The sequence below is a fragment of the Diorhabda carinulata genome, chromosome 2, assembly GCF_026250575.1.
Source record: "Diorhabda carinulata isolate Delta chromosome 2, icDioCari1.1, whole genome shotgun sequence".
NCBI classification, from domain to species: Eukaryota; Metazoa; Arthropoda; class Insecta; order Coleoptera; family Chrysomelidae; genus Diorhabda; species Diorhabda carinulata.
Window position 1 is genome coordinate 7290244 of NC_079461.1, and position 16097 is coordinate 7306340.

General features: G+C 30.9%; 3 protein-coding genes across 12 annotated transcripts in view; 2 read left to right on the forward strand and 1 right to left on the reverse strand.

Moving 5' to 3' along the window:
• The window catches only part of LOC130890745 (interference hedgehog-like), a 116901-nt gene extending 116186 nt beyond the window's left edge, over window positions 1-715 (reverse strand). For 5 of the 9 annotated variants that reach the window (XM_057795028.1, XM_057795032.1, XM_057795027.1 and 2 more), the window contains exon 1: window positions 406-682. The gene's annotated coding sequence lies outside the window, so the exon portion shown is untranslated. Of the gene's footprint in view, window positions 1-405 lie in introns of all 9 variants that reach the window. The other 4 variants (XM_057795035.1, XM_057795024.1, XM_057795022.1 and 1 more) reach the window with 2 other exon arrangements.
• LOC130890759 (60S ribosomal protein L44) overlaps window positions 1-16097 on the forward strand; it is a 315570-nt gene that overhangs the window by 106746 nt on the left and 192727 nt on the right. The gene's annotated exons all lie outside the window — the stretch shown is intronic.
• Window positions 4488-16097, forward strand: part of LOC130890746 (histone-lysine N-methyltransferase Suv4-20) — a 28787-nt gene continuing 17177 nt past the window's right edge. The window contains exons 1-7 of one of the 2 annotated variants that reach the window (XM_057795037.1): window positions 4500-5021; window positions 7229-7613; window positions 7938-8193; window positions 8942-9724; window positions 10998-11114; window positions 11175-11459; window positions 12411-12672. In XM_057795037.1, coding sequence (XP_057651020.1) covers window positions 7314-7613; window positions 7938-8193; window positions 8942-9724; window positions 10998-11114; window positions 11175-11459; window positions 12411-12672 — 2003 coding nt within the window. In that variant the 5' untranslated portion in view covers window positions 4500-5021; window positions 7229-7313. Of the gene's footprint in view, window positions 5022-7228; window positions 7614-7937; window positions 8194-8941; window positions 9725-10997; window positions 11460-12410; window positions 12673-16097 lie in introns of both variants that reach the window. The other variant, XM_057795036.1, reaches the window with a different exon arrangement.

The following is a 16097-nucleotide window of genomic DNA, read 5'->3' on the forward strand; positions in this document are numbered from 1 at the left end:
CACTAATTTAGAATTATCAATTATTTTATTGTTATTTCCGTTACTATTGTATTTAAGTAGAAACCATCTAAACAATTTAGAACGTGGAAACAAAAAACATTGTCCCAGAGAACATCCTGAGGATTTATTACCTATAATATTTCATTGCAAGAGAACAATAAATTGATATTTTTCTTCAATCTGCATCTATATTATGAGAGAAATCACTTCTTAAATTATACTTGATGAACATTATCATATTCAACAAGTAAAAATAAACACATACATTAAAACTCGCAAATATAGATAAAATTCTATTTAAAAGTAAACGTTTCTTTTATAAATAAACATAACACGCTATACGGATGAATTAAATTGTTGTAAATAAACAAGCAAAACAAACTTAACCTCAACATCTCAACTTACCTGCTTGTATTATGCCGTCTTTCAGTTTTCTTTATCAAATATTAACGACTACGAAACCGTAAAATTACGTAAGCACATATCACAAGACAGTCAACTAATATTTAAAAACAGTATTTACTCATCAAAAGCTTTTAAAACTATGCAAAGAATGTGCGCTGAATGTTTGAAATTCTTGAAGTTTGTTATTTGTGTACATACTTTTTTTACCCTGAAACTTGTCACTTATCTCCCTACATAAGACACGGCTACTGTGATGCGATGTATACAAGTTTAAAAAGTTTCGAGCTTCTCGAGTAGGCCGACAACTAACGAAGTTACAAACGAATATCGTGGTAATAAAACCTATGAGTTCAATTGAATTCGAAATAAAAAAATGCGAGTTGGATATTTTTTTAGGTACTACAATTTTTGAGACATAAAATATAATTATTAATTTAGAGAAATAAGCATTTCATTCATTACCATTGCTTTAGTCGAATATATTATATTATGTAGTTATAATAAAGTAATCACAAAATTCATAAAACGTACAATTTTCATTTTTGAAAAAAATGTTATACCACATAAAACGGGTTATTTTATTTCGTATAAAAAAAATAAAACGTGAAATTTATGAAATTTATGACGGTTTTCAATATCTTTTAAATAAGCAAAATATTTTTCTCATATCATTTGATGAAGCTTGTTTTTTTGCATTATAAAAAAATTACGAAGATCAGGTGACCAGAGTGACCACTCCATTAATATACGACTTCCAATCCACCTTCCTTTAAACTGGTTATTCAGACACCTTCTAACATTAAAACCATAATCTGGTGGTGCACTATCTTGTTGGAAATCACCATCCGTGCTCTTTGTATGAGTGCAGATTTTCTTTCTTTAAAAACTTTACTACAAACGACTGACTATCATGTTGTTGTAGGCCAATTTATGTTGGTTGTCTTCTAATGACAGCAAAACATCTAGCGTTGTATCGACGCTTATTCTTGGTCGTCCAAATTCTGGAGCATCGTTCACGCTTTCCCTTTCATTAAATTTTGTAACAATTTTGCTCACGATGCTTCTAGCAATTGGAGGTCTTTCAAAATTTGTTTTCATTCCACATGTTTTTACGCCTAAAAATCTTAAATTAATTAATTATGAACTAAAGCAATGCTTAAAAGTTGCTAAATTAAACGTCAACGTTTTATTAAAAATAAATAGTAGCTCATTTTATTTTTTCAAAACTGACAATAAGCATCGAGTATTTCTACACATACATTTACATACACTTATATAGTATATGTATACGAATAACGGCCAGTCTATAACGGCATCGGTTATTATAATTGTTTGTTATACTGAAATATATTTAGTTTGTGAAAATGAGCCAAAATAAAAAAAAACTGTAATAAAACTACTTAAATTTCGCGCGCTTCCCTTGAGGGACAAAAACAATATGGCCGATTTCCTAATTTCCGCTCAATTATTCGATATGCAATTAATTTAAACAATTTTTAGCTAATAATTCTTATTTTTTCTTTCAATAACCGCTATAACGACCAACACAATTAGAAAGATTAATTTCTTACCATATCAATTCTATATACTCATATATCCCGGCAATTCTGATTAATTTGCAATCAAAGAATTTAATTATGGCTCTCATAAGAGCTCATGTTGAAGAAACGATCTTTGAACGCAAATTTCTTTAAATTTTGATCGATAACACATATACGCGCGTGAGCCTCCTTAAATAAAACACATGCTTCTTCATGACTTCCAACTGTACCGCCGTAACCTACCGCAATTAGAATTTCTATCCTTTCTCTTTCGGTTGAAGGAATCATAATATTAAAATTGATAGAACGCTAATTGTAAAACTAACAATGACCAAACAGTTGTTGCATTAAAATAATTGATAATTGATATGTTCCGATTAGGCAACTGTATGTTTTAATTCTTTTAATGCTATAGTTTTTTCATAAATTCAAAATCAAGCTTAATTTGTTTTATATTTATTCTCTCAAATGTTTCTAACATGTTTTTGCATTATATTGTAATTATTGTAAACAATATTACTTAGAAATAAATATAGGTGGTGCATTGAAAATATAACCTGATTATTCTTTAAAATTTTTTCTGAGTGTAAAATACAGGTGGAATTTTGAAATAGAATGTGTATAAAAATACGGAAACATGATTGGAAAAATTACTTAGATTAAAAGAAGAGTCAGGTGAGTAGAACATATAGAATTTGAGGATCACCATCTGTCAGTATAAATAGATATTAAATTGGAGAATTTGACCCAAAACTAAATGACTTAGTATTGATGTGCATTGTACAGTCTCTCTTAATGATTCAATAACAGTATGTTGTGCTCGTGTTTTTGTGTCCTTTTGCTTATAGTTGTAGTTATTGTAAGCTTTCAATGTTGTGTATCAGACCGCGAATGTATTAATGTAATACGTTTCTTCCTAAATCCCCATAAAGGCTGTTTAATAAATAACTGCTGGCTACAAGCAATACTAAGTTAGATGCAAGTGATCTATTACGAAGTTCAAGTAATAAAATTTATTCAAATTAGGTCATATTATTTAATATGTCAATACCTTTCGAAATTATTTAATATGTAATATAATAACACGTTTTGTTTAGGTTATTATTATAAGGATTACCATATTTACACAAATGTCTATATTTCACTTGAGGAAATAAGTGTTCTAACAAATGTTTTCATCCTAATAATATATCATCTAATACATTTTCAAATTTATTTTTGTTTGTAATACGAGGGTTGCTACGTAAGTTTTAATATTTGGCAAAAATGATGTGAATATGTCAAATCTGACATTGCCATCATAAAGTTTGACATTCTTAATCGTGAACATACTCAAAACTTGTTTTTTCATACAAGTGCTATTTGAGTTGTTTATAGATACTTCAAACATTCATCTTTGTCAAAAAATGGAATTAAATTATGCGATGATTTTTTATCACTTTCGACGTGGATTAAACCAACAGCTGTGCTGAAAAAAAATAATTGAACAAAGGTTTCGGGCTCAGAACTTGAGGAACATCATAGACAATTGGATATGACTGTAAGCCCTACTCTACAAGCTACAGGCTAAAATGTATACATTGATGCACGAAAGATTAGAGCAGAATAGTTGTATTGGTTATGGATGAAACTCCAACTTTGAATTTTCCTCTCTTTTTAATGTATGCTGATGAGGGTTAACTTTATTAAAACTTATAACAAACAATAACTTGCTATATTTTCAGAACTGTCTAAAGCATGATTTTGAGTAGGCGTGGAAGCCCTAAAACCAATAAAAGAATTTAAGAAATCTTCAATGAGAAAAGGTGTAACCTGTTTGGAGGTTAAATAGTGATGAAAATGCGCATGGGCACATGAAACATGTGAAAACTGAATTGTTTTATGGAGAGCCTACCAGTAGGTTCGATCCTCCAATAGATTCGATATTTTGTTATCATAACATACAGTCATAATCAAATTCATCGATCAATACCATATTTTAGACTCATTTGACTTGTTTTTTTTATCGGTGAATAAACCAATTAGCATGAATTATGCAATAACGTCAAAACAGAAAGAATAACAAGACAAGTAGAAAAAGTACTGAGTAAACTAAATTTTTTAATAGCAGAGAAGAATAATTTCTTATTTTTATATTAGATATTTTATATCAATTGAATATCAGAAATACTGCGACAATCTGTATATAGTACTGCTATTTTTCAATATTGGTATAAGTGCTTCCATCTATTGAGTCAGAAATAAACATGGAACATATAAAGATTATTGAAAAATTTCTATATTTGAATTACTGAATCGTAGATGTCGTTGAAACAGTAAAACAGATAACTTCTAACTTGGCCTGAGGTTCTTGACACAGAAGGGTTTAAATCTGAACTAATTTGAAAACTCCAAAAATTATCTAAAAATAATGATTCAAGGAAATGACTAACCGATGAATCAAATAAATTTAATTACAAAATATATTTTTATAATTCACACTGTTCCTTATTTATCAACAGACATTGAAATGAAATTTTATTCTGTACAATTAATAGGTTCATGCCATGAGGACTCGACTGCCATGATTGAATCAAGCGTCGTTTCGGGTTTGTTGAAGTAAAATAGTTTTTGAAAATGTGGAAAATTTGGGTGAGAAATCGGAAGGAACTGATAGTAATAAGTATCAAGGATCTTTTGCATTTTAAAATTTGTGTAAAAACCTCTACATGAGTCAGTTTAGTGATAAATATTGGTTTGACAAGTAACTAAATTGCAGCAATCGCCATCGTCGTATTCCATAAACTGTTTTTGAACAGTTATTTTCTTTTAGTTGTGGAATTGTTTTAAAAACAATTATAGCGTAAATATGAGACTTGAAACAGTGTTTTGTTGATCGGCAATGTTGATTTATCGGTATTAAAAATTAAGAATATTCTTTGTTGTCAACTACGTGAATGACCTTGAAAAATGTTAACCTTTTAAATATGTCTGGTCCGGTCTAACCTTATAAGTTTGTTTACATTTCTTAAAAATCAGAAAAATAAGATAATAATATATGTTAATGCTATTTTAAACAAGAAAATATAAAATGAGGTAAGTCTACTCTTCGTATTAATACATACCAACAAATTTATCAATAATAAATTGGGTCAACTTGTAAATAATTTTCTTCAAAGATTAAACACTTTTTAACAATTCATACATTAGGTACTTGGAATAGTGACTCACGAAAATTATTAAAATTGAATAGAAACTAAACACCATCTGTGATTAATTTATCCTGCTAAAATTGACATTTGTTTTAATTCAAAGATTATATTTTTTATTTTTATAAGGTGTATTGTTTATTATATAATATTGAGTATTTATTTTCCTAATTCTAACAAAGCAATAACAAATTCTAATATAACATTACAAAAATGACAGTATTACAGTAGGTAATTAAGGTTAAGTTGTTTCAGAGTTCCAAAGGCTGTGTTGCTAATAGCCAAGTTTTTCATTTTATCTTTGTTATTTTTTATCAAATTTCGTGCTCATTCTTCAGATCCTATTTCAACACTATGTGCTGGTAAAATGTATTTGAGTTGCTGTTTTATTGAAAGAAAGTGTTAAATGTAATCACATTTTACACAAATATAAAAGCCAAGAATTTTTAATCTAAATATAAGAAAGTTCTAATCAAAATGTTCTCCTCAAACTATAATAGCTATAACGTTAATAACAATATTTTATTACAACGCCATTAGCTGCTAGTTTTTCTCACATTTTTTAAAATTTATCAAAGTTGATTAAGCCTTGACAGTCTAAAATCAGGACTTTTTGTTGTCCATCGCTGAACATACAATAAAATTAAATTAGAAACTTCTCAAATTAATAGTAAATTCAAATTATCCAAATGGCTTTTCATAAACTATGATCATGATCTAAAACTCTGAAACTAAATGAAATGAACATAGCTATTCGATACTATCATTTGTTTCCTGATATACTAATGGGTGAATGTGATGAGCTGACAGATAATATTATATTTATTTTTAAAAGTTGTAGTTCCCCATCTATGATAAATACTGATGAGCGTTAGAAAAGACAGATTGTGAAGTCTGACGATTTTTCCACTTTTAAGCTTTTTGACAAGAATAAATATGTGTACAATAGAGTATTGTGAAATCTTTTTTTCATTAAGGATGCTTACATCGCCAGTTCATGTTCACTTGTGGATTATGTCACTATGTCTGCTTATCACAGAACAAATATACCAATGGAGGTAAAATCCGTTTCACAGCAAACTTTTTGATCTTGTCTTTCATGAGTCAAGTTCCCAAATCTCTATATCTGCATTTCTTACATACTTGGAGCATGAACATGTTTTAAATCATTTGTATAATTTTTAGATTACTGCCTTTTTTTAATTTTGATATATTGTAGCTATAGATAAAAAGTCCAAAACTCTCCCTTAAGGTACTCCTACCTCTGTTTTTTATATTTGAGATTCTGCGTCGTCTTGTTCGAATCAGAATAGTATCTGTATGAAAAATATGACATTAACATCAGTGAGTACTTTTCTGGGTACCATTTTGAAAGTTTATGGACGAGTCCTTAATGCGAATACTTGTACAGCACCTAGGAATAGACCTGAGCATACTTGTTTTTCTTTTAATGCTGGTTCAACAGCACATCTATGCAATGTATTTAATCATTCTCATTCTGAATCCAATTTTGTAATTGGAATTATTGACAGTAGAGAAATCTTACCTCATATGGAGGTATTCCTGGCTGCATTAATTAATTTTACTACGATAACTATTTCTTTTATAGATAGTTTTTTAAAAATTTTCCTGTAACCAGATCAAATCTAGGTGCTTTCTTTCAATTTCTATATTTTTTTCTCTACTTTTGGTGTGATAAGTGGAATATCTTTGGATTTGTTATTTTCTAATACTTCTAATTCATTGTTCTATATGTATTTTGGAGCTAATGCTTCAGTTGAATATTCTGTATACATGTCTGCTTTTGTTTATCAAATCTAGTCCAAGAAGGGCCAAAAAAAGTTTGACAAAATAGGAAAAGTGAAAATAGTGGAAAAAAGACTCTTTAATGTGATGTGAAGAAATTGAGATACTCATTAATAGATAATTTATCTGTTATCACACTCTGATTATTTATTCTTCTTTTTTACTTAGTTTGAGGAAGTTGTTCAATTACTATTGTTCTTATTTCATATTTTCAAATAGTCTAATAGGATAAACTCAAATAAGATCGTTGTTGTGTGCTGAACAAATTCATATTTTTTTTTCTTTTAGGTTATCAAAATTTCGTTGATTACCAGAACATGTTCATTTATTGGTATATACATTTCAAACCAACCTTCGATTGGCATTGATCAGAATGGTTGTGGATGTGTCTGTGAGACCCCTAAAAATGCAACCCACTGGTATGAACCCCAAAGAATTGTCAGACAATGATGATATATCTACTTCGCTTGTTTTGGACCCTCATTTGGGGTTCACTTCCCATAAAATGAACATAAGATTCAGAGCCCCAAGAGCTAACAACTCTGAGTTGAAAAATATCATTGAAGAATTTATCAAGAACCAAAATTATGAAAAAACCTTCGCCAAAATTTCAAGAGGAGATTGGTGGCCCAGGATTAAATCAAAGGTGCAGCAGAAAAAATTGGAGGACCATGTAAGTAACTTTATGTTTTACAGTTTTCCAGAAGTCTTTATTACAAATTACTCTGCCCAACATATTTTCTAAATTCTTTTCATTTCCCTGTATATAATTTTGATTGAAATCTAAAGTACATAAAGTATAAAAAAAGCAGATTCAAAAATAATAATTTTCTGTTTTTAAATTAAGTAGGGTATCTTGATTAGATGCAATCTGTTTAAGTACTGATAAGTAATTTATGACCTCAGTCATGGTGCTAAATATTTTCCTATTAATACCATTAATGGAAGTTTCAACAAAGGCAGAGAACATTTGAGTAATATTTTTCTTCAATTCCAGATTTATCGATATCTAAGAGTATTTGATAAAGAATCAGGGTTTGTGATAGAACCTTGCTACAGATATTCTTTAGAGGGTCAAAAGGGGGCGAAAATATCCGCAACAAGAAAATGGTACAAGAATGAAAAAATTGAAAGGCTGGTCGGTTGTATAGCTGAATTAACCGAAGAAGAAGAGAAACAGTTATTACATCCAGGAAAGAATGATTTTTCTGTGATGTACAGCTGTAGGAAAAACTGTGCCCAATTGTGGTTAGGTAAATAATATTCAATGTTGAATTCTTTTTTCATAATATACAGTGTAGAGTAGACAAATAGAAACATTCTTACTGTGTAGTCAGGCATTGTCGTGAATGAAACCCAAACCCACTCTTAATTTAAACCTTCTTCTATATTACATGGTGCTATTTTTCAAATTTCTTATATTATTCATTGTTACACCTGGTGGCGAAATTAGTGAAATGCTCTTTAAACCTGTCACATCACTTTTCTGTGTGTCAATATTAGCTTGGGTTCAGTTAAAACTTATTCTATGAGCTAATATGATGACTTGAGGGCACTACCCTGCATTGGTGAGATAAGATTCCATTTATCGATGGATTCGAGAATTTTGATGACATCTTTCAAAAATGCTATCACAAGATATCCATATTTCTATTCTGTATAGCTATTTTGTTTTATTTGTTCATGAAGTTAACATAAGCAACTTGATATGCCTTCTATTAGTCCAGATATTATCTGGTGTATTGATGCTTGTAATTTTATATTAGATTCTTTGTGGCTATTTCCATTGAACAATAATCGCAGTATCATCAGCAAAAGTTGAAATTATATTGTATTCAAGTATACAGTGAAGAGAGTCTACTAGCTGGAGTTGAATGTAAAAAAAAATTGTCAATTTTTAATTTGTTGTTTTTTCCTTGATAACATTTCAAAAATTTTCATATTCAATTTCAATTTCCAATACTAAATGCTTCTAATAAATTTATTGATTAATAATTGCAGGTCCTGCAGCATACATTAACCACGACTGTCGTGCCAATTGTAAATTCGTCGCGACAGGTCGTGATACAGCGTGTGTGAAAGTGTTGCGCGACATTGAAATAGGAGAAGAAATCACCTGTTTTTACGGAGAAGATTTTTTTGGCGATAAAAATTGTTACTGTGAGTGCGAGACCTGTGAAAGACGTAATATGGGGGCGTACGCGAAAGAAACCGATCAAAAAGAAGAAAACGGTTACAAACTACGCGAAACGGACAATCGAATAAATAGAACTAAAGTTAAAGTACAGGGTAGTAAAATAATTAATTGCCACGAACAATTCACACCCGAAAATGGCAAAATAATAAGTCCTTTGAGCATGAAGGAACTTCGGCAAAAAGGTTTAACTAAATACGACGCTGAACTTCTCATAGCACAAGGTTGTAAATTTTCGGATATAGCCGAATTTAATCGTAAGCGCGGTGTAAATATAAATTTAAATAAACAAATAAGGAAATGTAGTACTGCTAGTGTTAAAAGTAAAAAGTCTGTGATACAAGATACCATTAATAAGACTAGTACCAGAGCGTCACGTATGCAAAGGCGACAAGCCCGTCAGGCAAACTTGGAACTTATGCAAAGTGCCACCAGAACTATTTCTAGATCGAATCTACTCGACGATTTACAGAGTAACGCCAGTAGCTGCCCCAGTACGTTCAGCGATACCGATCTGGTTTGTGATGCTACACCTCATCAAGATAAATTCAACGATAACCACGAAAGTGAAAGAGTTATAATTCCAATAGGTAAATTAGGATTTTTGACAAATTTAAACAAAAAAACTTAAAGCTTTTAAAGATTAATATTTATAACATTTTACTTAAAATTTTGGTGTTTCCTCAATTGCACAATATATCAGCTTCCCTTCTTTTATAGTCAATCAGGTTTTTTTCAAACACATTCAGAACAGCTGCAGACTATTTTATATCTTCTCACTAACCAACCTATCTAATATTGTTCCCAGGTTGAACCCCGTTGGAAAATTGAAAATTCTTGATGTTTTGGCTCCCACTTTAGAGCTATTATCAAGAGGGATAAAAAGTGATCCGATTCCGTGGTTTTAATCTACCTACTCCACGCAAAGAATCACCCCTTTTGGTTTCATTCCAAGGTCTCAATCTGCCTACTCCTTGGACTTTCACCAAAAAAATGAAAGCTGAAAAAACGATTAAAATGGAAATGAAAGAAAATGTGCTTACCATCGAGAACACCGTGGGTACTATAACTGCTTATTTTGAGCCAATTAGTGAAATATCCATCTGGACCTTATAAATTAACGGGTTTTTTATTTTTGGCGATGGAAGAGAAATGTCTGGAAGTTGGGGAGATTTAGAAGAAATGTTATTATTATTGGCACTGAAGCAGGCCTTAATCACCACAGGAAGATATTTGCATATTGACGGTCTCTGGCTTTTGTCCCTTGTATTCAAGCAGTTTCAAGGACGTTTTTCTCCCTCACTAGCTTTTCCAATTATTTTAGACATGAAGGAGCGATGTGAGGTTATGGTTTTGGTTCTATTGAAATGATGCGTTGTTGGGGGTAGAGGAAATATCAGAATTAGTAACAAACAAGTGTCGTTTTCCTCGACGAAAATACGTCGATTTGTCTGGCCTAAGTAGGATCGAAGCAATCTAAGCAAGGGATTTCATACACTGGTGTTCTTTGGGAATTATAAACAAGGCTATACATACTATTTAGAATTGTAGCTGCTTAAATTGAGCAGCCCCTTATTCTGTGGGAGGTCAGTTGTCATTTCATCACGACTTATTCATAATTTATTCCATCCTTTGCAGTATCGACTATTATTTTCTATTTCTTTCCGTTCTGCATCCGTATGTTCCAGCCACATACTCCTAAATTTTACATATCCTATAAAATCTTATCTAATTTTTGGTCTTCCTGGTAGTCTTCGGTCTCTTTTCTGCAATTTTATGTACCATCGTAACGAATCTAATCTTAACAGTATATTTATTAACCTGCCGTGCCAATAAAAATCCATTAATATATTTTTTCCTTAGATATAGCAGAGAAACCGAACATGACATTGCAGAATCACATTATTCCAGCAACAACACCCTGTACTCCAACAGAAAACGTACAACGCACCGAAACAGATGTAGACTGTAACCAAAATGGTATGTCAGATATTAAACACATGATAGATGCCAGCAGAGGAACGAATGTGAAACTTTTAGAAAACGTGAATGCCAAACTAACGAGCGACGTCTCCGAATTTGACTTATCAACCAGTGAAAACACGGCAACCAGTAGACCTTGTACACCAATTGAAGAAGCAAAATGTGAAAAAAACGACGTATACGAATTTAATGAAGATGAGGGTATTACAGATGAAACTGTTTTATTGCGAAAACATAAAACTGCAATGGATGATAATGAAAGTAATACACATAAGAGAGATAAGTCTGAACAAATAAATACTGCCGTTGAAACCAGAGATTGGGTTAATCGAGAAATTAGAGGTACTTTATTATTATTATTATGTTAACATCTTATAATCACTGTACATACCGGCAAGGAATTGCTGGAATTCTATTTGTATCACAATTGTCTGTTACTGTCTAGTTACAATTTCTTTCTGTTTGCCAGTTCATCTCAAGTATGTGCTTTGTAATGCAACTTCTACAGCTTATTTTTCTATTATATGTAATGACAATATTTGCAAAATAAATTATTGGAGAGTGAGTTTTAACCAAAAAAAAAACTTCCTTTGGTATATCTGCTGCTGACTTAATTCTTTTTCCATTGTTGAACTGACAACTGACTATAACTCATATTTAGATTATTAAAAATGCATTTTTAAAATAAATTTTTATTTACATCGCCCACTCTCCTCCTATCCTACTGTGAGCTTCTGTCTTATAGATACTTTTGTGTTCTTCCAGAGAATCATTTACTGTTTAGTAATGGTTTGCTTCTTTTTATAGAAATATCTAGAACATAGGTCAATGGTTACCCAATGGATGGAGTGGCCCACCATTTGTTTTATAGCTTCCACTATATTTGGTTATGACCGGCTTCGTCAGATGACATGCGGCTGTGTTCCCGTCATAATGTTTTGCTCAGCTCACTCTATTTAACCAATGTTTAACCAACTCACAATTAACCTACTGGCTTAGAATGATAGATGAATAGTGTGAATGGATGTGCTCTAAAATCTCTGTCCACATTTTTAGATATATCGATGTTATTCCTTCAAATTCAGTGATATCTTCTACTTTTAACAGATCTAAATTTAGCTCTTTCATGAAAGTAATCAATAAATTATTTCAGTTGTATGGATGCATGAAAATTTTAACAATTTTGATTTAACATGAGACTGTGTTTTGAGGGTTCACTTTGTATTTTAATATATTTTTAATTCCATTAGATATTGTATATATATTCTAAAAATCTATGTATATCTTTTATAGAAAGTCCACCAAAGTGTGTTCAAGAACCAGTAGAACAGAAGACGCCTGAAAAATGTGGCCGTTTAAAACTTACTCTTCGCATGAAACGTAGTCCCGTTTTGGACGAAGTTATAGAATCAGGAAATAGTTTGAGTGAAGATTATTTTGAACCCGAATACGAAGTTCTTAGAGTTGAAGGTGTAGATAATATCACATGTACTCCTTTTTCCCATAGAAAAAAAAGGCATAAATCTAAGGAACGGAAACGTGAAAAAAGACTTAGGTTTGTAATAAAGATTTTCTATTGACAAAGTGTTATAGTTTGATTTTTTGCATCAAGAATGAATCATTCAAAACTATTCTCAATTAAACAATAATTTGGACATATTGTGTACAATATCATTGTTTATCTGGAAATATTATCACTAGTGTTTTGTCCTATACTTGGGTTTATTTATTAACCATTTTTCTTAAATGTTTGTGTAGATTCCCAACAACCTATTTAAATATTGCTTCACATATTTTCTATTCTTCCAATATTGACAGGTCAGCATTTCAGAATTGACACCTAGATGTATTTGTATGTTAGGGGTTACATTCCACTGTAATCATCAGGTTTATTGTACCTCCTATCAGAGTTGTCTTCACTTCTATTTCCAGAGCTAATGAGCTCAAGTATCTGTGACTACAATGAAGTTTAATTTTCGCCCCCGAATTTTTTTTGTGCAAAACATTCTTTGCATATGCTAGCAACGACGAGATATCCTTGAACTAGGTTAACTAGAGCTTTTCTCTTTTCTGCAAGACCTAATCTCATCAGGTGCTTCCTGAAGCAACAGTCCTCTGTAATGAGTACCAGTGATAATGTGTAGCTTGTTTTTACTTACATTAAAGTTGTGGAAGAACTTCTGGAAGTGATTTAGCCCAGAATGCTTTTCATTAAAATTCCTCATCATTCTGGATTATTTTTCTATAATACAGAAAGGTTTTTCATTGATAAAACATGTTTGTGCTCCTTCTCTGGCAAGTAAATTCCTGTTTTACCAAGAACTCTATTATTCTAGTCTATTCCAAAAGGATTTCTTCCGAAAAAATAAACATCGAGTGTTTTGAATGCAAAATAAATCGTCACATTTCTGATAGTTTCTTTCTAGGTTAATTTCATCTCATCATTAAATTGCAAGTATTGCGGCCTATAATAGGGCACAGGAGCCTATCATCTATAATGATTATTTGGTACCAGTCTCAGTCCTTTTGGTAGTTTTTCAATTATCTATATACTCAATTGAATCAAAAATTAGGATAAAATATGTCTTTTCAATTCTTAATATATCATGGTGACTAGTCTGAATTTAAATACAAATTCATTTTAATTCCCATATCATGAGAATTACTAGCTGAAGGATTTTGGATATAATAATTGGCCTTACATTTATTTTCAAATATAATTAGTACACTTATTTTTTCTTTCCAATACCAATATTCATAACAGCATCTGGGAATGTACAGGACCATTTTCAACATAGAAATTCCCAAACCAACATATGTAAAATATCTAGCACTACATCTTGATTTCAAAACTTATAAGAAAACAAACGAGTACAACTGAAAAGGAGAAAACTGTACTGGTTGCTGGGAAGGAAGTCTCTGTTACTGAAAAATAACAAGGCAAAAAAATGAGAAACTAGATATGATCCCTATGAGAATACTAAACAGTTTACTTTGGACTACATGTAACTAAAAATCGTTACATTATTTTTTGAAAAGATATATCCGAGTCCAGTAATTCTTTATTCCAATCTATTAACTATTAACATTGCATTCCCAATAATTTGGTATCGATTGACATAAATTTTCTCTAGATACATAACTTTAATGGGAATTTGGTGTACACATTATCTAGCGAAAAAAGAAATTCACATATGTCTATAGTGCGTCTTAATCTAGCTTCAAACCAGTTTTTTTTTTCGACTATTTTATAGTCTTCCATTGAGTTTCACTTTACATTGTTGCCTATTTATCTAGGTACCTGAATATCAGTTCCTTCAAAAAGAATATTAAAATTTTTTTTCTAAATTACTTAAAGTCTGTTAGTCGTTTCCTCAGTCAAATTATCAACAAATGAAACAATAAAAAAAATTAGGGCAACATATTATAACTTTAATATTTTAAGTTTATTTTTAAATAAAACATCTTCATGAAACCTTTCAAGAGAAAGTGAAGACCATTTTTATTGTCTGCTAACATACTAATATAAAAATAAATACTCAACCAAAAATTACATTTGGATTTTTCGCCTCTGTAAGCCGGATCGAAACAAGAAATTATTATACATGGGAATTATGTATCTAGCGAATTTTTAATCCAGGTTTTTCTTTGTTGTCATATTTGTAATTTGAATTAGAAGCACAGTGGAAAATATTTTTGGAAATAAATTCGTGATACAAAGTGTTTTAAGCAATATTGGGTTTTCAGTTCCATTTAACGTATAACACTTTCTTGCACTAACAAATAATATATAACTGGAAAGCTTAACACTTTATCTAGTACAACATGTAAACAAACAGCATACAGATTTTTAAGAGGACAGATTTGTATATTTAAATGCAGATAAAGGATTTCAAAGTTGTGTCATTACACAATGGCTAAAAATTGAAATTAGAGGTTTATACTTGTACATTAAAATAACAATTTTGTGACTTCTTTATCGTGTTTTCGTCTAGTCTAGTGCAGGAGTTCAGAAGATCTAATAATGCTTAATAATCTTCATCTGTGCAACAAAAATAGTTTTCACATCACCATAGATCAATATATCTTAGTTCAACGCAATAACATAGAGAATAATTTAATGGGAAATACCTACCTATCTGTTGGATTTATTGTGCCTCCTATCATAGTTGTTTTCTCCTTCCAGTTTCAGAGCTCTAATGAACTTAACTTTCCTCTGACTTCGAGAAGTTATATCTGTACCTTCATAGGAAGCTCCTATTGCAAGCATTCTATGTATATGATTGTAATGGCGAGGAATCCTAGAACTTGTTTAACTGGAACTTCATCTTATTGCCCACAGAATCGACTCTTGTAAAATTCATCAGGACCTTATTTTATCACGTACTTCCTGCGGTGACAAGGCTCTGTAATGAGAACCAGTGAGAAGGAGTAGCTGGTTCTTACTTAGATCATAGTTCAAAGGAACTTTTTTGAGTGATTAAGCCCAGGAAAGCACCACAGAGTGTTTCTCATTCAATTCCCTTTTTATTCTGTTTATTCTGATGCTTTTTATCATAAGAGAACTTTCCTACAGCATAACCAGCTGATGTGCACTGTATGTTATCTGAAATACTGCATTTCTCTTCAAAATCAACCTCTTATTTTCATTTTCGCCCAAAAATGTAAGATTACGAAATTTGCTCTCAATTGATCGATCCATTGTAATTCATCTATATCAAAATCTTCACTTTCAAATTTTTTTTCAATCAACGAATTCTTGTCAAATTTTTTATCTTAATTAACTTAGTTTTTACTTTTATTAGGAAAACTTAAGACAGTAGATGATCCTTTCTTCCATGAATATGAATTACAGCAAGCAACACAGCAGTAATATTAATATGAGGACTCCATTTCGATTCAATAAAATGGAGATTTTAAATTTTAAATGAACTTAATTAAAATTTGATGTCGAATAATGAATATTTTCAACTGTCAACT